The sequence below is a fragment of the Oncorhynchus tshawytscha genome, linkage group LG06, assembly GCF_018296145.1.
Source record: "Oncorhynchus tshawytscha isolate Ot180627B linkage group LG06, Otsh_v2.0, whole genome shotgun sequence".
In the NCBI taxonomy this organism is placed as follows: Eukaryota; Metazoa; Chordata; class Actinopteri; order Salmoniformes; family Salmonidae; genus Oncorhynchus; species Oncorhynchus tshawytscha.
In genome coordinates, this window is record NC_056434.1 from 52,821,338 (window position 1) to 52,847,833 (window position 26,496).

General features: G+C 42.5%; 1 protein-coding gene across 1 annotated transcript in view; it reads left to right on the forward strand.

Moving 5' to 3' along the window:
- LOC112252721 (endoplasmin) overlaps positions 1 to 26,496 on the forward strand; it is a 71,672-nt gene that overhangs the window by 1,016 nt on the left and 44,160 nt on the right. The window contains exons 3-16 of the mRNA XM_042323384.1: positions 595 to 736; positions 7,730 to 7,846; positions 8,109 to 8,440; positions 8,663 to 8,774; positions 9,032 to 9,133; positions 9,278 to 9,394; positions 9,594 to 9,809; positions 9,987 to 10,052; positions 10,241 to 10,510; positions 10,938 to 11,183; positions 13,945 to 14,081; positions 14,270 to 14,348; positions 16,812 to 17,036; positions 18,792 to 18,819. Of these exons, the coding sequence (XP_042179318.1) occupies positions 595 to 736; positions 7,730 to 7,846; positions 8,109 to 8,440; positions 8,663 to 8,774; positions 9,032 to 9,133; positions 9,278 to 9,394; positions 9,594 to 9,809; positions 9,987 to 10,052; positions 10,241 to 10,510; positions 10,938 to 11,183; positions 13,945 to 14,081; positions 14,270 to 14,348; positions 16,812 to 17,036; positions 18,792 to 18,819 (2,189 nt within the window). The remainder of the gene's footprint in view (positions 1 to 594; positions 737 to 7,729; positions 7,847 to 8,108; positions 8,441 to 8,662; positions 8,775 to 9,031; positions 9,134 to 9,277; positions 9,395 to 9,593; positions 9,810 to 9,986; positions 10,053 to 10,240; positions 10,511 to 10,937; positions 11,184 to 13,944; positions 14,082 to 14,269; positions 14,349 to 16,811; positions 17,037 to 18,791; positions 18,820 to 26,496) is intronic.

A 26,496-nucleotide genomic window follows, 5' to 3' on the forward strand; every position in this document is an offset into this window, starting at 1 on the left:
AAGAGAACTGACAAGTGGATGCTTTACAACTTTTTCTGTTTTGTGCCCTAATGAACTCAACCTTGATCTGTGTACAGTATTTGAACAGATGACAGAAAATGACACCTTACACTTCGACATGTCACTATGCCATGACCTTTTGGACTAGGCCTCGGAAGGCCCTGAGTGTCTCAGTGTTCTAAGGCACTGCATCTCAGCGCTAGAGGTGTCACTACAGACCCGGGATTGATCCTGGGCTGTATCACAACCGGCTGTGATCGGGAGTCCTATAGGGCGGTGCACAATTGGACCTGTGTCATTTGGGTTAGTTGAAGGTTTAGCTGGGGTCAGCCGTCATTGTAAATAAGAATTTGTTCTTAACTGACTTTCCTAGGTAAATAAAGGATAAATTAAAAAAAATACCCCTGGTGGTAGATGCTTGACGCACCCTCTCCAGGAGTCATGCCCATGGTCTACATTGCTGACTGTGAATCAGCCCTTCATTAAATCAAATTCTTGTCAGCAATGTTTAAAGCATTGTCTAGGGAACAGAAATGTGATGACAGTGGTCATTGACTTAAGTGCTTAATCCTTTCAATATCACTAATTTTCCAGGGAGGAGGAGTCTATCCAGCTGGACGGGCTGAACGCAGCTCAGATAAAAGAGATCAGAGAGAAATCTGAGAAGCATGTCTTCCAGGCAGAGGTCAACCGCATGATGAAGCTTATCATCAACTCACTCTACAAGAACAAGGAGGTGAGTGGTGGTGGTGGTGGATGGGGACAAACACTCACGCACTAACATGCTGGGGAACAGTCTTTATCCTGAAGTAGACTTGAAAGATAATGGAAACATCCCTAAAATTGGAAGGGTTCCCTTCCTGATTATTCCCTCCTGATTCTGGTAATCCTCCAACTGCACGGGGAAAGTTTAGTCTGGAGCTCTGTCAGGCACTGGGTGTGCACTCTACCCTTTTGTTCCAGCCCTGCTCTTAACACATCAGATTCTACAAATCAGCTGTTCAACAAGATCTTAAGCTGGATTAAAAGCCTGCACACCAGTAACCTAGATCTCCAGATGGAGAGTTGAGTGTCTTATACAGTAACAGTGCTGTATATTTGACATAAGGCATATTTTCACTGGTGCTATGATATTGGTATCAAAGTTTTTTTTTTTTTTTTTTTTTTTTTAACCTTTATTTAACCAGGCAAGTCAGTTAAGAACAAATTCTTATTTTCAATGACGGCCTAGGAACAGTGGGTTAACTACCTGTTCAGGGGCAGAACGACAGATTTGTACCTTGTCAGCTCGGGAGTTTGAACTCGCAACCTTCCGGTTACTAGTCACACGCTCTAACCACTAGGCTACCCTGCCGCCCCAAATAAAAATTATGGTTTTTCCGCAACACTTCAAGCTAATGATTAACCCATTGGGGTAGCCTAAACAAATGCAGATGTGCAACCCCATGTTTCAGCCATCTGTAGCCTAACCCAGGGGTTCCCCAACTATTTTGGCCCAGAATCTAATTTTGATGTGTAAATTATCAAGACGACAACCATGTGACGGAAAATTACATAATTGGGGCTATGGTAGTCAAACATTCTAACAGTATTTTGGATTTGTATTCTTAACTCTACATACTTTTTAATGTGGATCTATGATGGTCAATTGCAAATTAGTCTGACATAAGACAAATCTCACAACCACTAAGATGGGTGTGCCTGATGCATGTTGCGTCGGAGCGTCTCTAAGTCAGTGGTCGACAGTGTGCACCTCATCTCTCCTGTCACATCCAATCTGGACGCATTTGTTTTTCATGCAGAGAAGAGCACTGAATCGGCATACCATTTGTTTTAATGCTCAGAGGGAGATGGTACAGTATTCCCTTTTGAGTCAAGAACCAAAACTCCTCCATAGTGACAAGTTGTCTGCAACATTTGGTCACATGACTGCTGATCAGCTATAAGTGAAATCGAACCTACACATCAACTGAGCCATGATCACAATCAAATGGATTTTGCAGGTTGTCACTTATCTCTTGTATTTGCTCTACATGCTTGTGTTGAGTTCCTGCAATGCCTGTTACATCAGCAAGGATACTTTTTTTTTTTTCATTAGTCAATTCCAAAAATCTTTCCAACACTTGGTGGGAAATAGAATATTGTCATGCTCTGATCAAATATCTCCACATAGTTTGATGCATGACAAACGTGCGCAATGTAATTTACAATCCAAGTTACCTGCGTCATCTGATTTCTGCTCTATTGCTGCCATTTGGTCTCATTGTATCCATTATAGTAGCTCAGTGGGTGTATCATACAAGGCCTGCAGGGGAAGACGCGTTAATAACTAGAGTGCAGAGGCCGACCCACTGCCCCCGTGATCAATGGAGCCCCATCTGTGCAGAATCCCATGGAATCCAGATACCAGATTTGATTTGATTTGATTTGACTGTTAGAACTTGGTGGTCTATAGCAGCTTCTCACAAGAATGGGCAGAGGCAGATGAACCTGTAGCCATATTACTTCAACAGTATTTAATGAGATCCCCCTCTAAGCTTTACAGGAATGTGCTTCTGAATATAGACCGCAACACCGCCCCCATTGGAATCTGCTTTCTGTCAATATAGTGACACCGCACACTGAACATCCCATGTGCAGTTTCATGCTCTGGAATCATGAGACGGAAAAATATGTCCTTGTGAATAGCATCCCCCGAAATGTAGCTAACAAAAGTCAATGCGTGGGCGTATCGGCCCTCACAGCTAACATCCATTTGTCGTGCACAAGATTGAGTTTGAGTCTTAAGTCATTATCATCATGATTGCTAGCTATAGTGTCAATTATTCGTTTGTTATCTGACAAAGGTATTGATGTGACTGCCCGGAACATTGTTTTCACCATATCAATCGTAGGCCATGAGTACTCGAACGATCTTCAACTAAATACTGTAACTATTTGGTCCGTTGTGTTGAAGACCACGTTAATTTTCTTTGACTCTAGTGTTCAATGTGTGCATTTGCAGGACACAACAAAAAATAAAACAAGCCAAGCATCACTGTTCTGCTCCCTAAATTCCTTTACACTCAATTGTGTTCCAACCGGTCCCTCTACACACACCTGTGCCGTGAGCCTACAGAAATGAATGCCTGTAAAGGTATTTAACTGATGGGCTTCACAAGCGACATGTCTTGCAGTTTTATCACATTCTAAATGCTGGTTGACTGAAGTTGGGAAATGTGTTCCAACAATTAACTACAGTTTTGGAATTGCGTAATTATCCTCACGCCTCGATCACACCAACGGTGTCATTGCATTTTGGTACACCAGAAGCACTCTTGCGCATATCCAGATACTGCACACTATTTTGCCGCATGACTTCATCATCCTAGATCACACTGGTAGTGTCATGCGCAAAATAGTATAAGGGTGCAACAAAGTTCAACATTCACCTTCTGCTAACATTTTTGTCAAGCGGTCTACGCATAGTTTGATGTATGCGCTTGATAAATCCAACATATGCATTTCTACTGACTCTGAAAAACACCAAAAGAAAGATGCCCAGGGTCCCTGCTCATCTGTGTGAATGTGCCTTAGGTATGCTGCAAGGAGGCATGAGGACTACAGTTGTGGCTAGGGCAATAAATTGCGATGTCCATACTGGGAGACGCCTAAAACAGCGCTACAGGGAGACAGGACGGACAGCTGATTATCCTTGCAGTGGCAGACCACGTGTAACAACACCTGCACTAGATTGGTACATCCGAACATCACACCTGCGGGACACGTACAGGATGACAACAACTGCCCGAGTTACACCAGGAACGCACAATCCCTCCATCAGTGCTCAGACTATCTGCAATAGCCTGTAGGCCTGTTGTGAGGCAGGTCCTCACCAGAAATCACCGGCAACAACGTCACCTACAGGCACAAACCCACCGTCGCTCGACCAGAAAGTGCTCTAAACTGATGAGTCGTGGTTTTGTCTCACCAGTGGTGATGGTCGGATTCGCGTTTATCGTCGAAGGAATGAGCTTAACACCGAGGCCTGTACTCTGGAACGAGGTAGAGGGTCCGTCATGGTTTGGGGCGGTGTCACGACATCATCAGACTGAGCTTGTGATTGCAGGCAATCTCAATGCTGTGCGTTACAGAGAAGACATCCTCCTCCTTGATGTGATACCCTTCCTGCAGGCTCATCCTGACATGACCCTGGATCCCGGATCTCAATCCCATTGAGCACGTCTGGGACCTGTTGGATCGGAGGGTGAGGGCTAAGGCCATTCCCCTAAGAAATGTCTGGGAACTTGCAGGTGCCTTGGTGGAAGAGGGGGGTAACATCTCACAGCAAGAACGGGCAAATCTAGTGCAGTCCATGAGGTTCATTGCAGTACTTAATGCAGCTGGTGACCACACCAGATATGGACTTTTGATTTTGACCCCTCCCCCCTTTGTTCAGGTTCACATTCTGTTTGTTAGTCACACGTCTGTAACTTGTTCAGTTTGTCTCCAATTGTTGAATCTTGTTATGTTCATACAAATATTTGCACATGTTAAGTTTGCTGAAAATTAACGCTGCTGACAGAGGACGCTTCTTTTTTGTTGATTTTAGTATGCACATTGGTCAAAGTATGGATATAGTTAGTATGCCAAAGGTTCCCGGATGTCGTACTAAATACGAATTATACACACAGGGGACACTATCTGTACTTTTAGGGCCCATAATGCAAATCTTCAGAAAATGGTGGTGGCTTCACAATGTCTTCAGAAACATTCAGAAAATGACAGGAAATATGCTGCTAAAGTTTGAGAGCGACTAAAAATTAATTGACTAAGGACAAATGTTGCACAATGTAATAAATGACTTTTCAAATGTTACATTGTTATGTTGGCTGACAAGTTGATAGCTACGCTATCTTTATGAACCGCATAGCACTACAGCAGTATGTACAGGTATGTTAGCTAGTTACCTACCGTTAGATAGATACTAAATATATCAACTTGCCAGGCAGTATATGAACTAACCAATTTCTATTGACTTGATTATTCACAAGTGGTATTGTCGTTGTGCGTTTCAATGGACATTGTTAATTCTGGATATCTACTCCGGTTTCAGAGCATCTATTCTGAATATGGCTGGTGTCAGTAAACGTCAGCAAAAAAAGCGTAATTGTTGCCAGTAGCACAGTAAGTCACCAACGCTCTGGATAACATGAAAACAGCCTAACTAGTTCTGCTAGATTGTGTAAAATGGTCAGTGTTCTCTCATTGTGTCTGGAAGTAGCTAGCCAACGTTAGCCAGTTAGCTTGGGTGCTTGACTGCAGTTAAATGCTCTGCTCAACCCTACTCCTCGGCCAGGGGCGCTCCAGTGTGCGCTCTAAACTCTCTGGATTTACAAATGCCCAGAACTCGCTCTAGCACTACAGATTGACTTTACGTACACACTTGAAATTGTCAAATGTTTAGCAAGTCATTTGTTATGGTAACAGCATCAACTCCCGTAGACAGGCGACACTCTAGTATGCTCAACTGAAACGATACCGTTTGTTTACAGTATACTAAAGAATTAACAGTATGTAGTTTATTATCATTAAGTATATAGTATACTGTATGTTAGTGTGGGTATTCAAACAGTCAATGACTGTCGGTGTGATTGAGGTATTAGGCTACTTTGTGGTTGTCAATAGTTACCACAGCCACCAAAAATTAATAAATGCAAAAAATTGCTTTTTGGTCTTAACCTTAACACTGTGGTTTTAAAAAGCAAAATTGTAGAGATGGACAGGGTTTATGACTTCATGGCTGTGGTAACTAACGTAAACTCACCCCATTCCGTACAAATCTGCGTAACCGTGACATTCAAACGAGGCTACAAAGAACTAATCGGACTAGCGACTGTTGACTTCAAAATCAGGGGTGTGAACTAGGTTTCTATTCAAGCGTTGATCGACATGGTGATGGCTCTATAGTATTGGAGAAAGGTTGAAAAAAAAAAACGACCCTCCTTTACATCTGGACGTGTCATGTTGTAACGTACAGCATGCATAAAGCAACTTTTTCTGTCTTACAATCTCTTTCCACCAGGTGTAGCACTTCTCTCATCCTTTAAAAACAAGAAATGGACAGTGACGGGGGTAAGGGGGGGATACCTAGTCATTTTTTTTCATCATTGCAATGCGATCATTCTCAAAGCCGCTGTTTACTTCTAAGATCACTTTAGCACCGCCCTAAGAACCCGACTCAAATTCGACACAAACCTTCAAATAGGTATGTAAATGACACATTATATAAACTCTTTATGGTGTTTTATTTACATTTTAGAGGCAAGGTAATAAGTTGGACAGATCGTGTGAAAAAGCCATTTTCCCACACGACATCTCTCCTTCTCACTATCACGCATTAGTTTCGCTTCCCCACCCGCCATTTTTATTTATTTTTAAAGACCCGACGGGGCTCATTGCCTGCTTGAATTATGCAGAAACAGGCAGTGTTTAGGTCATGTAATTGAATCTTTTGGAAAGGGGAGAAATTGTGCTTTACAATGGTATTGACATTACAGTTGATCTGGAAGTATTACGTTTTTGGGGCGCTAAAATAAGGGCAATTGTACGGACCAAGGCGTTGTACGAGTTAATGTTAGTGGCGACCCTACTTTGCGAACTACTAGTGGCATTTTCAAATTGGTTAACCTAGGCTATTACCCCCTACTAGACAGACCAGTTCCACACTGAAAATATGCTGAAACATTAGTTTGATAAAGACAGTATTTTTCATCGGAATCATTAAGCCTAGGCCTAATCACCAAACAATGTCCTGGTCATAATTCATCCCCATAGTGTTCAATGTAGAATTGTTAATCCATTTAGAAAATTCAGAATAATCGATCGTCTGTATATTGGAAAGACCGATTTTTGGTTTGTAACCATGGGATTTCTTTCAAATTGAGCCGTTTCAAATGATTACTCTTTGAATAACTGTTCTTGACATGAGATGTGAATCACTTCGGTCTAATCTGACCTATTTTAATCTTAACTTTTTTTTAACCAAAAATGTGTCTTGGATGTGATCTCGGGGAAATAAGAGCGGATTGTCTGTTAAATTTACAAAACAAGGCCATGCCATTGCACAACCATAGGCTTCTACAAGTGGTACACTGCTGTTTCACTATTACCAGTTGATATTAGTTTCAGGCAATTAGGATTCGTTATCTGTAATTGTTATGATAAATTAGGCATTGTTGGCATGTAGTGAAATGTTGCTTTTCTAAAAATGGCTTATATAAGTTTATTTTGATTTTGTAGTCCTCCAAAAAATTTGTCAGTACTTGGAACAAAGGTCATATGACCATCCCTAATCAACTACGGCCGGTAATATCAAAGTCTCTGCAATTAGTGTGTGGTTTCATAATGTAGTGGGTTTAGCCCATTCACCTTGGGAATGATTCAAGTGTAGCCTTTTCCCATGATCTAAGGGTGCTCTCTGGCTGAATTTAACCACATTACAATGATTAATACTTTTAATATCAGGTGACCCAAGCCCTAGTTTGGGAGCTACTGGCCTAACCACTATGCTACATCAGTAAGCCTACAGAATAATGCTTATTGCGAATAGCACACCTGCCTGATATGAACTGTGTAGGCTATCCTTTTGAAAGAGCGGTCCCTAAATACAGATTGTGGATTTAATCAAACCAAGGGGGCAAATGGGTATAAGTCAACCATAACCATCCTTTACTCCTGTGTGTTGTAGATCTTCTTGAGGGAGTTGATATCCAACGCCTCTGATGCTCTGGATAAGATCAGAATGATGTCTCTGACCAACGAGGATGCACTGGCAGCCAATGAGGAGCTCACCATCAAGATCAAGGTGTTTCATGGTCCTCACAGGTTCAATCTCAACTCACATTCCGTACTGGAGAATGTCCAAAGTTCCTCCTTTCAGACCTTCTCCAGTGGGTTTGGGGTTTTGAGACTGTTAGGAGCGGATGCAAGGAATCAAGTAAAGCTGAATTGAGGAAGAGCCTAACGCCTTAACTTTGTAAATGTTTTTGACTGATCCATTCCACAAGACATAAATACTCGTAGGACTTCTGAGCTTGAGCTTTTTTCTTAATTTTTTTCCTCCCCAGATGGACAAAGAGAAGAACATGTTCCACATCACTGACACGGGCATCGGCATGACCAAAGAGGACTTGGTCAAGAACCTGGGTACCATCGCCAAGTCGGGCACCAGCGAGTTCCTCAACAAGATGACGGAGATTGAAACCGAGGGCCAGTCCACCTCTGAGCTTATTGGCCAGTTCGGCGTGGGCTTTTACTCTACCTTCCTGGTTGCCAACAAGGTGATCGTGTCTTCAAAGCACAACAACAGCACACAGCACATCTGGGAGTCTGACTCCAATGAGTTTTCTGTCATTGAGGACCCTCGCGGGGATACGCTCGGCAGGGGCACCACCATCACGTAAGTGCTTCCAATGGCATACTCCCAAAAGTGAATATACCGCCCATCTGGCAGTGCTCCAAGTATTTAAGTTTTGAATACTAGGTGATGGTATTCATATTGTGGCCATGATTTCAATGAACTACTTATGTAGCATTGAAAGATGAGATGACACGGGACAAAATCCCACAATGAAATCCAATGTACAAAGCCTTGCATTTCCCATTTGTTTTACTCTTCCAGGTTGGTGATGAAGGAGGAGGCTACAGACTACCTGGAGCTGGAAACCATCAAGAACCTGGTCAAGAAATACTCACAGTTCATCAACTTCCCCATCTACATCTGGGCCAGCAAGGTATAGGAGTGGAACTATCATTTACTGTACATTGTCTCCTGTCCTCTCATCTGCACTGATAAGAAACATTATGTTGGTAGTTGCTCATCATTAGACTGGCTTTCAAGTGGTCGGTTTTCAGATCATTGCAGATGGAGAGGATGGATTTGAGACAATTGAGGGCGTCAGTTCGTTTTCAATGGCATAACCCATGGTGTGTTTATAGCAGTGAGCTGTAGAAATAACATTTTGCCATGTTCCCTTCTCTCCCTACCCAGACAGAGACTGTTGAGGAGCCCATCGAGGACACCGAGGTGGAGAAAGATGACACTGAGGATGAGGTAGAGGTAGAGGTGGAGGAAGAGGACAAGCCCAAGAAGGTTAAAACAAATGAGTTTTTATTTTGTTTCCCAAAACTCCTTCAGTTTATTTGATCCATTCCAATACTAGCACACCTAAGCCATCAACTTGATTTTAATAAGTGACTTTTTAAGTACCCAAGCAACTTCATTCCTTTCATCCAGGTTGAGAAGACTGTGTGGGACTGGGAGCTGATGAACGACGTCAAGCCTATCTGGACGAGACCAGCCAAAGAAGTAGAGGAGGATGAGTACAAAGCCTTCTACAAGACTTTCTCTAAGGTATGCAGTCTGCACCTCCTTTTGACATTTCTTCCTTCCATGGGGTTTTTCTTAGCTAATGTGCCTTTATTTTTTTCTCTTTGGGGTCTTGTCTTAGTTTACTGTAAATCATTGACAACTGCTGATATAAAAAGGGCTTTATAAATCAATACATTTGATTGGTGTTCGAATTGTATTGATTTTTCAGTCTTCTCTCCAGGACACAGATGAGCCCCTCTCCCACATCCACTTCACAGCCGAGGGTGAGGTCACCTTCAAGTCCATCCTGTTTGTCCCCGTTGCTGCCCCCAGGGGCATGTTCGACGAGTATGGAACCAAGAAGAACGACTTCATCAAGCTCTTTGTCCGTAGAGTCTTCATCACTGATGATTTCAATGACATGATGCCCAAATACCTGAACTTTGTCAGGGGAGTGGTGAGTGACGTAGCTTCTAGGGCTATGCAGGCTTGGATCAAAAAAGGAAATTGAAAACGTTAGTTTACGATCTGAATTGCCTGAATAGAAATGTATTTGACCCTGCTATACATTTGAATGATAGTTCATTTAATTCTTCAGTTTTTCTGATTTATGATAATGTGATTGTTTGGTTAGGTGGACTCTGATGATCTGCCACTGAATGTGTCAAGAGAAACCCTGCAGCAGCACAAGTTGCTCAAGGTGAGCCTCTCTAATCTCAAATAAGCAAGTTCAGACTGTTAACTGACAGGTTTCGGTCAGATCTCTTCTCTTTGGTGCTTACAGAAGATGATGATTTGAACATAATTACTTATCATTAACCAATGTAGTGAATGATGTGAGCTTCATAATTAAAGCCCCTTCCTCCCTTACGTTTCCCCTCCATCCAGGTCATCCGTAAGAAGCTGGTGCGTAAGACCCTGGACATGATAAAGAAGATTGCAGAGGAGCAGTACAATGAGAAGTTCTGGAAGGAGTTTGGCACCAACATTAAACTGGGTGTGATCGAGGACCACTCCAACAGGACTCGTCTGGCCAAACTGCTGCGTTTTCAGACCTCCAACAGCGACACGGTGCTGGCCAGCCTGGAGCAGTACGTAGAGAGGATGAAGAACAAGCAGGACAAGATCTACTTCATGGCCGGAACCAGCCGCAGGGAGGTGGGTAGAGTTTGACTTTGAACACTCTCCTCTGTATAGTATAGAGCCAAATTACAGGTTTTTGTACTTGGAGGTACTGTAGGTATAGGTGACTCTGATGTAATGGTATGTATAACAGATGAAGGTGAACAGGTGCCAGCTGTACTTCAAGGCCAGAACCAGCTACAAGCAAGTGGGTAGAGGGTGGACCATAAACAGGATGAATTAAAACACTATCCTCTAACTTTTCCCTTGACTTTTCCTCCCTTACCTTGAATTCTGATATTTTCAACCGAGGTCAAGGTAAGGAAGAAAGTCACGTCCCCGATCCCAATTCGCTCACTACTCCTTCCCCTTGGCCCTTTGTTTGCAGCTCTGTAAGGAGTAATATAGTCAAGGTTAATGTTCCTAACCCTCGTCTTCCCTTGTGGAATGTCCCGTCCCCCAGGCTGAGTCTTCTCCCTTTGTAGAGAGTCTGTTGAAGAAGGGTTATGAGGTAATCTACCTGACAGAGCCAGTGGATGAGTACTGTGTCCAGGCCTTGCCAGAGTTCGACGGTAAGCGCTTCCAGAATGTGGCCAAGGAGGGCATTAAGTTTGACGAGAGCGACAAGGCCAAGGAGACCAGGGAGGTCCTGGAGAAGGAGTACGAACCCCTCACCACCTGGATGAAGGACAGCGCCCTCAAGGACAAGGTAACGTGCAGATAATGAATGTGAAAGACCAGATTCAGACAAAAAAAATAAAAATTCCCCAGAATGTTTAGTCATGATTAGGGCTGTGGCGGTCATGAAATTTTGTCAGCCGGTTGTCATGCAAAAGAGTACCGATCTCACGGTAATTTAACTTCTAATAAACACGTTTAGCATCTCCAGGCCTCCACACATAATTAAACTTAGCGGAATAAAATAGGAGGGATATGTTTCACATTCCGGAGTACATGTGACCAGTGGCACCTTAAGTGGGGAGGATGGACTCATAGTAATGGCTGGAATGGAATAAATAGAATGGTATCAATCGTTCCACAAATACATGCTTTTGATACCATTCAATTCACTCCATTCCAGACATTGAGCTGTTCTTCCCTCAGCAGCCTCCTGTGGAGTGTGCATATGAAGTGGCTATGTTGAGTGGAAAAGTGATCATTTGAAATGGGTCCTATAGGCTAGATTCAGTTATTCGGTGAATTGAGTTGTGAATGATACAAACTTAATCAAAATGTATATGGGTTGCATGATGTGACTAGACTTGATTGAGAAAGTTGGGGGAAAGCTTGCACTCTGTTCCTTGCCTCAGGCTGCACAGCTGTTCTCGTAAGTGATCATCTTTTCACCAATCAGATTAATCTCAATTTAATTTTGTCCTCAATATTATGTCAAATTAGTTTAGATTGGCCATATCCATATGCACGCGAATGGAGGTTGCACGCTTTCCCGCCGGTGTGTTTCAATGATGCCGGGTAGACATCTGAGAAATAAAAACACTTTCACTCCATGCATCAACAACTGTTTGTAGAGCATGCTCTCCAAACTGCTCAAACTGTATGCCATGGGCTCTCTAACCCTGTTGCAGCTACCCAGTGCTTAATTTGGAAAATTAAATGAACTCAGCAAAAAATAAACTTCCCTTTTTCAGGACCCTGTCTATCAAAGATAATTTGTAAAAATCCAAATAACTTCACAGATCTTCATTGTAAAGGGTTTAAACACGGTTTCCCATGCTTGTTCAATGAACAATGAATGAACATGCACCTGTGGAACGGTCGTTAAGACACTAACAGCTTACAGACGGTAGGCAATTAAGGTCACAGTTATGAAAACGTAGGACACTAAAAGAGGCCTTTCTACTGACTCTGAAAAACACCAGAAGAAAGATGCCCAGGGTCCCTGCTCATCTGTGTGTATGTGCCTTAGGTATGCTGCAAGGAGGCATGAGGACTGCAGTTGTGGCTAGGGCAATAAATTGCGTTGTCCATACTGTGAGACGCCTAAAACGGCGCTACAGGGAGACAGGACGGACAGCTGATCTTCCTCGCAGTGGCAGACCACGTGTAACAACACCTGCACAGGATCGATACATCCTTACTGAAAATAAAAAAATGCACAATTGCTAGGTTATTCAAATTCACAAATTTCTGCGTAACTCCATAAGCCGCCCTGCACAATGAACCAACAGCAGCCCCTAAGGCTATACATTCTGACTTGTGGATAGACATTTAGATTTTTCTTTAGCATTGACATCGGTGGTTAGGACGATAGAGCCCGAAGTACCAGGCCATAAGGACAGGATGGTCGTTAGCAGGTTGGGTACTAGCAAATGATGTCCAGAGTGCATAAAAATACATTACTGTGACTCAACGGTCACATGGGATTTTACTGCAGTTAGTGCCTAGGGAAAGTATTCAGACCCCGTGACTTACACATTTTGTTAGGTTACAGGTTATTCTAAAATGTATTCATTGTTTTTTTTCCTCAACCTACACTCAATACCCCATAATGACAAAGCAAAAACAGGTTAAGACAATGTTGCTTATTTATAAAAAAATATATATATTACATTGACAATGTTCCCCTTCTCCCCCGATTGCTCAGTTTGGCTGGGCGGCCAGCTCTAGGCGTTTTGGTGGTTCCAAACTTCTTCCATTCTTAAGAATGCAGGACACTGTTCTTGGGGACCTTCAATGCTGCAGAAATGTATTGCTACCGTTCCCCATATTTGTGATCTGACACCATCTTGTCTCGGCGCTCCACGGACAATTCCTTCGACCTCATGGCTTGGTTTTTGCTCTGACATGCACTGCCAACTGTAGGACCTTTTTAAAATAGACAGGTGTGCATTTCCAAATCATGTCCAAGCAATTGCATTTACCACAGACTCCAAGGTGAAGACACATCTCAAGGATCAATGGAAACAGGATGCACCTGAGCTCAATTGAGTCTCATAGCCAAGGGTCTGAATACTTATGTGAAGGTATTTCTTCTTACCTGCTTTTGCTCTGTCATTATGGGATATTGTGTAGATTACTGAAGACTTGTATTCATTTAATCCATTTTAGAATAAGGCTGTAACACAACGTGGAAAAAGTCAAGGGGTCTGAATACTTTCCGAAGACAACGTATGACTCACTGCCAGTGTGGCAGTGATATGGTCACCGCAACAGCCCTTGTCATGATTAAAAACATGCTCAACGGTGAATCTGACCCTAAATGTTTTGGGAAAATTTTTTAATTTTATATTTTTTAACTAGGCAAGTCTTAAGTACAAATTCCTATTTACAATGACTGCCTAGGAACAGTGGGTTAACTGCCTTCAGTGGGATGACAGATTTGTACCTTGTCAGCTCGGGGATTCGCTCTAGCAACCTTTTGGTTACTGGCCCAACGCTCTAACCACTAGGCTACTTGTCATATATTGTGGGAAACCTTTTCTTATTTGCCAATTTTATTTTTTCTTTAGATTGAGAAGGCTATCCTGTCCCAGAGGCTGACCAAGTCTCCCTGTGCCCTGGTAGCCAGCCAGTACGGCTGGTCTGGTAACATGGAGAGGATCATGAAGGCACAGGCCTACCAGACAGGAAAAGACATCTCCACAAAGTGAGTGATCACTATGCACTTCAGGTAGCATTCTGAAGTGTTGATGTTACACAAAAGCTCAATCTGTCAATGGGAGACTTGCATGAATATTTGAGGCAAACCTGGATCTCACTTCATAATACCACCCTTTGTTTTGTGACACTTCTTGATCTCTTCCTTTTATATTGTGTTCTGCTTTGTATTCCCAGTTATTATGCAAGCCAGAAGAAAACATTAGAAATCAACCCAAAGCACCCTCTCATCAAGGAAATGCTGAAACGCATTTCTGTAAGTATCACATACACAACCATGTGAAGCTGTGTTCATAATACTCCCATCTCAACCTGATTATTGAGTGGTGCCAATGTGGTCCAAGACAGAGAAAGTTCCTCATCTCATCAGTTGAGTGATGTCTGTAATATAACACAATATTATTGAGCCACTATACAGCGTGCCAAAGGTATTGGGACAGTACCCTTTTTTTGTGTTGACTTTGTACTTCAGCACTTTGGATTTGAAATTATGTTATGACTGAGGTTAAAGTGCAGACTGTCAGTATTCATCTGAGGGTATTTTTTGTACATAATTGCCCCCCCCCCCCATTTTAGGGGACCAAAAGTATTGGAACAATTTCACTGGTGTGGATTAAAGTTCAGTATTTGGTCCCATGTTCATAACATGCAATGACTACATTAAGCTTGTGACTCTACAAATGTGTTTTTGTTTTATTTTGTGCCTGATTAGAAGTGAATGGTAAATGTATTCATTTTGGAGTCACTTCTATTGTGAATAGGATGTTTCTAAACACTTCTACATTAATGTGGATGCTACCATGATTACGGATAATCCTGACTGAATCGTGAATGAGGTGAGAAAGTTAAATGCATCATACGCCCAAAGAAATGCTAACATCTCACCATTACAATAACTGGGGAGGATAACGTTTTTGTAATGGAGTAGTTTTTGTGCGTCGCACTCATTCAGGATTTTCCATAATCATATTAGCATCAACATTAATGTAGAAGTGTTTAGAAACATATATTCTTTACAATAAGTGACTACAAAATTACACAATACATTATTAACCATTAATTTATATTTGGGCACAATCTGAAAAAACAAAAAGCATCCAACAAATTTGTACTCACAAGGTTGATCTTGTCATTGTGTGCTGTGCCTATGGGACCAAATACTAAATGGTCTACTACTTTAATACACAAGTACAATTGTCCCAATACTTTTTGGTCTCCTAAAATGGTGACTAGGTTCAAAAAGTACTGTAATTTCTAAATGGTTCAACCGATATGGATGGCCTCCAATTTAAAGCGGAGTCTGCACTTTAACCTAATTTTATCCTTCCATTACGTGTCACTCTCCCAATACTTTTGGAGCTCACTGATAGACACTGACAACTGAAATGGTAAATGTTGCTGTCAGTCTGATCTGTGGGCAGGTATTACTGTTTTTTTAGTTTAATACACTAACTGGATGTCACCCTAGACAAGTGTCTGCTAATAGTGTTGGAGTAGTGAACTACATGTAATTTAACTTAATTTTGCAGTAGCTTGGCGGTAGTTGAACAGAATTAATATCTAGGTAGTGTTTTCAGTAGTTAATTTTTTTCTCCATGTAACAGTGTAGCAAACTACAAACTGCTAAAAAAGTTGTGAAGTAGGCCATTTCCTTTTTTTCGGCATCAGACCCGGGCCCAGTTTCCCAAAAGCATATTTAAGGCTAAGTTGGTCGTTAGAACCTTCGTAGTAGCATCGTTGAATCTCAGAGATGTTTCCCAAAATCATCGTAATTAACATTCTTGAAAATGCCCGTAATCAAACATAAACCATGTGATACTATGTCTCTGACTGCTGAACTTCAGAACAAAATTGACAAGAAAACAAAGTTGTCAATGTCTTAATACAACCAACCTATAAAAAGATTCTTCAAATTAACCGAGATGGCTGAATTAAAATATAAACACTAGAATATAGGCCTATTTCAGTCATATTGGAATGCATTTCATGTTCTATTTTGCTACTTGTGGGCTATGTCTGTAATTTGTCTCCAATATATTTCATGTGTAGCTGAACATGTGCCAAATTGGGGATTTAGTGCATTTTTTAAAATTAAGTATTATAATAAGCCACTTTAATAGTGGTAGTTCTCTAGGAGCTGATCCCTCATCAGTATTGTGAAATAATGTAAAGGTAAGATTTGAATGGAGAAAGCGGATCGGAGGGCAGCGCTCCCTTTTTTTCCGAACCTATCAGCATCTACACATGCTCCAATGACTCACTTAGTGACTTTTCTATCTGTGTGGTGTTTTGGGTAACGCATATTACGTCTTCGGGCCGTTGTAGGAACGATTAATCTTTAAAACACTTGTGAGCCTAAGTTCCATCACTATCTGGGAAACCGGGCCCTGCATAATTCTCACTTAGTCCATTTGTTTTTGGTGTTTAGGTTGTTACACGTTCTGTTAACATATGACCCCAAAGTGACCATTTGTAGTCTTGACATTTCCGATCAACATATGATTGTTAAATTAAGTCGTTTGGATGTATGTAGTAAACTGCTTTTTTTTCAAAGAGAATTTCAGTTAAATAGTTTACTTTTAAGGTTCGCTTTAGTTAAGCTAAACTTTCAGTGTGAAGTAATTGGTAGCTTGGTAAACTCTTAAGAATAGCTTCCCCAACACTGCTACTAAATGACTCGAACTGTAAATATAACTTATTTGTATTCCTCGCCCCATAGACTGATGCCGAGGACCAGACTGCCTCAGACCTGGCCATGGTGTTGTTTGAGACGGCCACGCTGCGTTCAGGCTACCAGCTTCAAGACACCAAGGCCTATGGAGACAGGATTGAACGCATGCTGCGGCTCAGTATGAACGTAGATCTCAACGAACAGGTTGAGGAGCCAGAGGAGGAGCCTGAAGAGGCGGCTGAGGAAGAAGAGGAAATTCAAGATGAGGATGAAGTGGTATGTTTCTAAGTACAACAACTATGTTTAGGCCAGTATCCACACATTAAGTCCTGTTACTAAATTTTCCTTCCTCTTTCCCATACAGGTAACAGATAAAGATGAATTATAAAGCATCAAATGAGTGTGGGTGTCATGATGGACCTATCCTGGAGCTGAGCCACAACCAAGACCACCCATGGCCAACCAAGTCCTAGCCTTGAAATTCAGACTCCATTATCTATGAATTAGTCATTACGACAGTGAAACCGTGTGATTCAGTCTGGATAGCCAAGACCACCACCAGCTGGCCAAGAACACCAACGGTCAGTAAAGACTAACCAGGTCCTAGATCGGTTTGTGTGGTCTTGCCCAACAGATCAGGCTAAGTCAAGACATTGATTACGTTTCACTCACTCGGGAAGGTCCTGATCGGATTTTTTTTTATAAGGCTTTGGTTTTGTTTTGTTACATTCCTCATGATTGTAAATTTGTTAATATTTCACTGAGCTGTCTTTGGAAAAGATGAAAGATGTCGATACTGTCACTTGATCCCATTAAATAAATATTTATTGGGAAAAGAGTGACTTTTTATATTTTGTTTAAAAAAAAAGTGAACTAGGTAGTTGACGACAAATTCTTATTTACAATGATGGCCTACCCTGGCCAAACCCTCCCCTAACCCAGACGACGCTGGGCCAATTGTGCGCATCCCAATGGGACTCCCGATTTACAGCCGGTTGTGATACAGCCCGGGATCGAACCTGGATCTGTAGTGACGGCTCTTAAGAATAGCTTCCCCAACAGCCTTAGACCACTGCACCACTCGGGAGGCCCTCTTTGTTATTTATTTAACTCTTTAAGAAGCACGTGCAGTGGCTGACACGGAAAACAGATCTGGCAATAAGAATAGGCTATACTCTTGACCATTTACATCTAGGGATTGAGTTTTGCGCTTGAAGGAACTTTCTTTTAGGTTCAGTTTCATAATGTGCACCTGCTCATTAGTTTGCTAGCTAATGAGGCGGGGGGGGCTTGTCACAAAGGGATTTTCATAGCAGGTTAGATCATTTCTCCTAACCTTAACCTCAGTCTCCTAAACTGCTATGAAAAAGTCACTTCGGTATATTTCATATGAAACAAATGGGGTAGAAAGTGCAGCACAATGCACACAACACTAAGTGCTTTACCAAGCTTAGCTATCTCGCAAGATGAAGAAATCTAATTCACTTCAAATCAAATTCATTTATATAGCCCTTCGTACATCAGCTGATATCTCAAAGTGCTGTACAGAAACCCAGCCTAAAACCCCAAACAGCAAGCAATGCAGGTGTTGAAGCACATTGGCTAGGAAAAACTCCCTAGAAAGGCCGAAACCTAGAGGAACCAGGCTATGAGGGGTGGCCAGTCCTCTTCTGGCTGGGCCGGGTGGAGATTATAACAGAACTTGGCCAAGATGTTCAAATGTTCATAAATGACCAGCATGGTCAAATAATAGGTCTGGGACAGGTAGCACGTCCGGTGAACAGGTCAGGATTCCATAGCCGCAGGCAGAACAGTTGAAACTGGAGCAGCAGCACGGCCGGTGGACTGGGGACAGCAAGGAGTCATCATGCCAGGTAGTCTTGAGGCATGGTCCTACGGCTCAGGTCCTCCGAAAGAGAATTAGAGAGCACACTTAAATTCACACCGGATAAGACTGGAGAAGTACTCCAGATATAATAAACTGACCCTAGCCCTCCGACACAAACTACTGCAGCATAAATACTGGAGGCTGAGACAGGAGGGGTCAGGAGACACTGTGGCCCCATCCTATGATACCCCCGGACAGGGCCAAACAGGAAGGATATAACCCCACCCACTTTGCCAAAGCATAGCCCCCACACCACTAGAGGGATATCTTCAACCACCAACTTACCATCCTGAGACAAGGCTGAGTATAGCCCACAAAGATCTCCGCCACGGCACAACCCAAGGGGGGGGGATGCCAACCCAGACAGGAAGATCACATCAGTGACTCCAATCACTCAAGTGGCGCACCCCTCCTAGGGCCTGAAAGAGCACCAGTAAGCCAGTGACTCAGCCCCTGTAATAGGGTCAGGGGCAGAGAATCCCAGTGGAAAGAGGGGAACCGGCCAGGCAGAGACAGCAAGGGCGGTTCATTGCTCCAGAGCCTTTCCGTTCACCTTCACACTCCTGGCCAGACTACACTCAATCATATGACCCACTGAAGAGATGAGTCTTCAGTAAAGACTTAAAGGTTGAGACCGAGTTTGCGTCTCTTACATGGGTAGGCAGACCATTCCATAAAAATGGAGCTCTATAGGAGAAAGCCCTGCCTCCAGCTGTTTGCTTAGAAATTCTAGGGACAATTAGGAGGCCTGCGTCTTGTGACCGTAGCGTACGTGTAGGTATGTACGGCAGGACCAAATCAGAGAGATGGGTAGGAGCAAGCCCATGTAATGCTTTGAATGTTGGAAATCAGCCCTTGCCTTGACAGGAAGCCAGTGTAGGGAGGCTAGCACTGGAGTAATATGATCACATTTTTTGGTTCTAATCAAGATTCTAGCAGCCGTATTTAGCACTAACTGAAGTTTATTTAGTGCTTTATCCGGGTAGCCGGAAAGTAGAGCATTGCAGTAGTCTACCCTAGAAGTAACACAAGCATGGATTAATTTTTCTGCATCATTATTGGTCAAAGTTTCTGAATGTTTCATACTACCAGTTCGCTGGTTAGCACAACCTATCTAGCTAGCTACTCCACTGACTCTCGACAGCTAACAGGCAGCTGCTTCATTCAAAATGAATCCATTGTGACTTTAATTATACTGAACAAAAATATAAATGCAACAATTTAAGATTTTACTGAGTTGGTATAAGGAAATCAGTCAATTTAAATGAATTCGTTATACCCTAATCTATGGATTTCACATGAGTTCAGATACGCATCTGTTGGTACTTAAATAAGAAAGGTAGGGCCGTGAATCAGTACCAGTCAGTATCCGGTGTGACCACCATTTGCTTCATGCAGCACGACACATCTCCTTCGCATGGAGTTGATCAGGCTGAATGTTGTTCCACTCCTCTTCAACGGCTATGCGAAGTGGCTGGATATCGACTGGAACGCGCTGTCATACACGTCGATCCAGAGCATCCCAAACGTGCTCAATGGGTGACATGTCTGGGTATGCAGGCCATAGAAGAACTGGGATGTTTTTTAGTTTCCAGGAATTGTGTACAGATCATTGCGTCATGGGGCCGTACATTATGGTCAAACATGAGGTGAATGGCACGCCCAATGGGTCTCAGGATCTCGTCACAGGATCTCTGTGCATTCAAATTGCAATCAATAAAATAATTGTTTGTCTGTGGGTTGTCTGCCCATACCGCCACCATAGGCACTCTGTTCAATGTTGACACGTGGTCTGCGGTTGAGGCTGGTTGGACGTACTGCCAAATTCTCTAAAATGACGGTAGAGAAATTCTGGCAACAGATCTGGTGAACATTCCTGCAGTCAGCATGCCAATGGCACGCTCCCTCAACTTGAGACATCTGTGGCATTGTGTTGTGACAAAGGCACATTTTAGTGGCCTTTTATTGTCCCCAGCACAAGGTGCACCTGTGTAATGTGCATGCTGTTTAATCAGCTTCTTGATATGCCACACCTGTCAGGCTGATGGATTATCTTGGAATAGGAGAAATGCTCACTAATAGGGATGTATACAAATTTGTGCACAACAGAAGCTTTTTGTGTCTCCATCAGCAGGTAGCCTAGTGGTTAAGCGTATTGGGCCAATAACCAAAAGTTTGCTGTTTGTAATTACCGAACCAGCTAGATGGAAAAATCTGCCCTTGAGCAAGGCAGTTAACCCTCAACAACAACCCCCGGTGTCATGGATGTTGAGTAAGGTGGGCCTCGCACCTTTCTGATTCACAGGGGTTGGGTTAAATGCAGAAGACTCATTTCGGTTTAATGTGTTCAGTTGTGCAAATGACTAGGTATCCCCCTGTGTCTGGTGTGCCTCTCTCAATCATGTCCTACCCTTCTGTTGCTGTCTCGGCTTCTTGTTTGGTGTCTCTCCATCTACTCTTCTGTTGCGGTCTATCTTTTGTGTTATATCGTGCATCCCTCAAAGAGATACATCGGTGAAAAATATCGGAATCGGCCGACATTAGCTAGAAATGCCAACCTCTGCACCAGCCCGATGTCTAGTTTAACAACGATGTGCCAAACCGATGTCTAAGCTACCGTGCATACCTAATATAACATAGGTACATGATGTAATGACGCCATGTAAAATTTAGCGCTACACGTGCAACACAGCATTCCAAATCTAGCCTACCATTTCTGCTATGTAGATCGAGCAGTCACCAAGTTGAGCAGTCATTTGAAAGAGTAAGAATTTCAGCAAGACAAAGGCAAAATCCATTAATGCCAAGATAATTGCCCTTGACGAACAACCGTTCTCTGTTGTGGGTGATGTTGGCTTTCACCGACTGGTTGAGCATCGGTACACGCTACCAAGTGCGCTATTTTTCAGATGTTGCCCTTTCCGTAGTTAGTCATAGCATCACTGCTATTAAGCTTCACAACTGACATTGGGAGCAGCAATATCAGCCTCATGAGCATGCGGAGTCTGACAACACAGTGGGTCGTCGATGAATTCGTACTGAGGAAAGTCTTATTGCATGCTCATGAATGTGCTGGTTGTAATACTGCTGCCAATTCAACGGCATTTGAGAACACGTTTGAAACATTGATCACGCTAGCTCCATTCGAACAACTGACCTGAGAAATATGCTCATCAACTGCGCCTGCAGCAGACGTGATACCCTCTGCCATGGCATTGAAACACCTGCTCAACAAAACTGTCCACACAGGCTGTGAACAAGCAATTCGGTGGCATTCTCTCTTTACTGTGTTGCCACCATGCTCGATGCTATGTGCAAGGACCGCTTCTTCGATGCAGACAATCATGGTGTATTTTAAATGTTACATACACAGCTGGACAAGATGGAAATGGACACAGTGACAGTGCGCACAGAGGAAGAGAGGCCATGGACAGACAGCTGAAACTTCACTGCTTGACATGTATGATGAAATCCTTGTTGAGAATGAAACGACTGAACAACGAAACAGCACAGGAAGTAAGTGAAGGAAATAGGGTTTGATAGGTTGTTTTTTGCTGGTAATGGGGATGTGTAAATACCAACAAAATAATGTTTTGGTCAGTGTGTGTAACCTTTATTTAACTAGGCAAGTCAGTTAAGAATTTGTTCTATTTGCAATGATGGCCAAACCCGGACGACGCAGGGCCAATTGTGTGCCGCCCTACGGGACTCCCAAATCAGAGCCAGATGTGATACAGCCTGGATTTGAACCAGGGACTATACTGACTATACAGTGCCTTAGACCGCTGCTCCACTCAGGAGCACGAGGTCCCCTCGGAATATCACTCATCAGTCAATCACACAACCAAGAATTAACAGTGAATAAACAATTAATCAAATGGCCACTGAACTATTTACATTGACTCCCCCCTCCATTTGTTTTGTACACTGCTGCTGCTCTCTGTTTATTTATGCATAGTCACTTCACCCCTACCTACATGTACTAATTACCTCAACTAACCTGTACCCCCCCACACACTGACTCGGTACCGGTACCCTTGTACATAGCCTTGTGTTACTATTTTATTTGGTGAATATTTCCTTAACTTCTTGAACTGCATTGTTGGTTAAGCCTTGTAAAATAAGCATTTCACGGTAAGGTCTACACTTGTCACATGCGCCGAATACAACAAATGAAGTTTGATTTGATTTTAGACCACTGCGTGCATGTGTTAACTATTTAACTGTACTAGAATGCTTAAGGCCGCTAAAATTTTAAATATCGGTGATCAGTATCGGTATCGGCCAGAAATGTCATTGGTGCGTCACTAATCTTTTAGTTTTGCAATCCAAAGTGCTCAACTGGATACTGTGGTAGCTTAACTTGTTTTGTGCCTGTGTCTGGCTCATCTGGAAAATGTCAAGCACTTTGAAAGGTTCTTGAAGTGCAGTCGCAAAAACCAAGTGCTATGATGAAACTGGCTCTCATGAAGACCGCCACAGGAAAAGAAGTCCCAGAGTTACCTCTGCTGCAGAGGATAAGTTCATTAGAGTTAACTGGACCTCAGATTGCAACCCAAATGTTTCTGAGTTCAAGTAACAGACACATCTCAACATCAACTGTTCAGAGGAGACTGCATGAATCAGGCCTTCATGGTTGAATTGCTGTCCTTTGGTCTGATGAGTCCAAATCTGAGATTTTTGGTTCCAACCGCTGTGTCTTTGTGAGACACAGAGTAGGTGAATTGTTGATCTCTGCATGTGTGGTTCCCACCATGAAGCATGGAGGGTGAGGTGTGGGGGTGCTTTGCTGGTGGACACTGATTTTATTTAGAATCGCTTAGTGGGACGGTAATTTGTTTTACAACAGGTCAATGACCCAAAACACACCTCCATGCTGTGTAAGGATTATTTGACCAAGGAAAGTGCTGCATCAGATGACCTGGCCTCCACAATCACCCGGCCTCAACCCAATTGAGATGGTTTGGGATGACTTTGAACATAATGTGAAGGAAAAGCAGCCAATGAGTGCTCAGCATATGTGCGAACTCCTTCAAGACTGTTGAAAAAGCATTCCTCATGAAGCTGGTTGAGAGAATGCCAAGTGTGTGTAAAGCTGTAATCAAGACAAAGGGTGGCTACTTTGAAGAATCTCAGATATAAAATGTATTTTGATTTGTTCAACACTTTTTTGTGTGTGTTTACAATTGTTATTTCATAGTTGATGTCTTCACTATTATTCTACAGTGTAGAAAATAGTACAAAAATAAAGAAAAATGAGTATTCAAACTTTCTTTGCTATGAGACTAGAAATTGAGATCAGGTGCATCCTGTTTCCATTGAAAATCCTTTGTTTATACAACTTGATTTGGAGTCCACTTGTCTGAAATTCAATTGATTGGACAATATTTGGAAAGGCACACCTGTCTGTATAAGGTACTACATTTGACAGTTCCTTACAGAGGAAAAACTAAGCCATTAGGTCGAAAGAATTGTCCGTGGAGTTCCTTAGACAGGATTTTGTCGAGGCACAGATCTGGGGAAGGCGTACCAAATAATGTAATTTATCTATATTTCTGCTTTTTGTAACTCCTATCTTTGGCTGGAAAAATGGCTGTGTTTTTTTGACTTGGCAATGACCCAACATAATCATATGTTGTGCTTTCGCTGTAAAGCATTTTTGAAATCGGACACGATGGGTAGATTAACAGGAAGTTTATCTTTCATTTGCTGTATTGGACTTGTTAATGTGTGAAAGTTACATATTTAAACAAATATTTTGGAATTTCGTGCGCTGCCTTTTCAGTGGAATGTTGTCGAGGGGTTCCGCTAGCCCTAGAAAGGTTATCCTCCGACAATGTCACAATGGATGGCAGAAATGTTTCATTACAATATTAAGGGTATATTGGGCAAATTTCATAAGGTCTGGCTGCCTTATATGGAATACAGTACGACAAAAGGAGTCTGCTGCGTAACTTCTGAGTGGTGTGGGTGCTCCCTATCAATCAGCCTACACCACTGTGCACACACATCATTACTATTATAACTAGCCTAACCATGTCAGCAAATAAGTGCTGTCTGAACACACACACATCCTATTTGGTCACTTTTAACTTGCTGGTTGGACAGTCATTATTCCAAAACATATTTGAGCATTTAAGGCCTGCAGTGTGAACAAGGCTTTAGAGATGGGACAACAACCCCTAGTCCAGCTATTACATCTGCCTGGATGTCAAGCTCACTGATTGGCCAGTGTCCACACACTTAGTGTGCCATTTCCTGATTAAACAGAGAGAATGAGAACCAGCAGTACTTTGGTCCTCAAGTCTACATTTGAACAGACTCACTTTCAGTCAATTACGATGCAATCTGGAAAAAAGTTACATTTGACTGGTTGGTTCAATTCTGTTATCTATTAAAACTTGTTTTATTTTATTTACAGATCCTTGCAATACCACCACCAACTGGACCAATGTGCCCCAGACAGTTGGTATGTAGTACAGTATATTTGACAAATTGTCTTGACAATCTTAAATTATAATAGCTGGTTAGGGTGCTCATACACAGAGTTGTGTGATCATCAGCAGTCAGGAACAACTCATGATTGGTTGAGTGCTTTACCATCACCAGTCACTTTAAGAGCACGTCAAGCATTTGACTATGCTTGACCAGAGAACAGAGCGTTTTGACAGAGGAAGTTTATCCTCATGTCTTTTTTTTTTTTTAGCAAAACTGACACTGATCGTAATGCAAGACTGGTGGATGCTATTTTATCATTTACTGCTTTTTTGTTGTCTTCTAAACTTCTATGGCTAGTTGCAGGTGACATGTTGGAATTTAGAAAATGTTCCGTTATTAAAATAAAAGATGTGTGTGTATACCGATGGCGTCTGCTTTCTGTAAAGCCCTATCTAAACCATTTACAATTGTCTGTCCCCACTTTCCAGGCTGCCAGGGGCACGTACAGGGCTCAGTCAGTTCCACTATGCTCTGGGGGACTTTAAGGACATCCAGAACTCCCTGACAGACATCAGCAAGGACTGGAGGCAAAGCATCAACATCATTGGATCCTGAAGGATGTAAAATATGCTGGGATGCATCAGTCAGCTTTCCTCAGTTATGGAGAACCTGCAGAATATATGCTCAGCTCCAACATAAAATGCCACATGATTTGGAACTATTATTGTTGGCTTACATTGCATTTGATGTGGCACTGTACAGCAGGGCTCTTCAACCCTGTTCCTGGATACCTACGGACCTGTAGGTTTTCCTTCCAACCTTAATCTCTCACCGGATTTCAAATGATTTGCTTGATAAGCTAAATCAGTTAAATTGAAACTTGGATTGGAGCAGGGTTAGTTCTTCTGGAACAGGGTTGGAGAGCCCTGCTGTACAGTAACAATGTATTTGTGTATTAATATTCATCCTCCCTTCCTGCGCAGTACTTCAGATGGTGGCAGACCTCCTGTACGACCAGGACTGCAAGAACACACACAGCATGAACCTCATTCTAAGTTACTTTGGCAAGGTGCAGAGCCTGTCGACCTGGACAAGCAGCTGTGGATAGCGCGTCTCAAGGGCACGCAGTCGGTTACACGTGAGTCAGACAAGATGTGGCTGAAGGAATCACAAACCTATAACCTCAGTTTAACAGCAGCACACTGACAATCTGCCACATAGGGGAAAAATGTATTTAGTCAGCCACCAATTGTGCAAGTTCTCCCACTTAAAAAGATGAGAGGCCTGTAATTTTCATCATAGGGACACTTCAACTATGACAGACAAAATGAGAAAGAAAAATCCAGAAAATCACGTCTGATTTTTATTGAATTTATTTGCAAATTATGGTGGAAAATAAGTATTTGG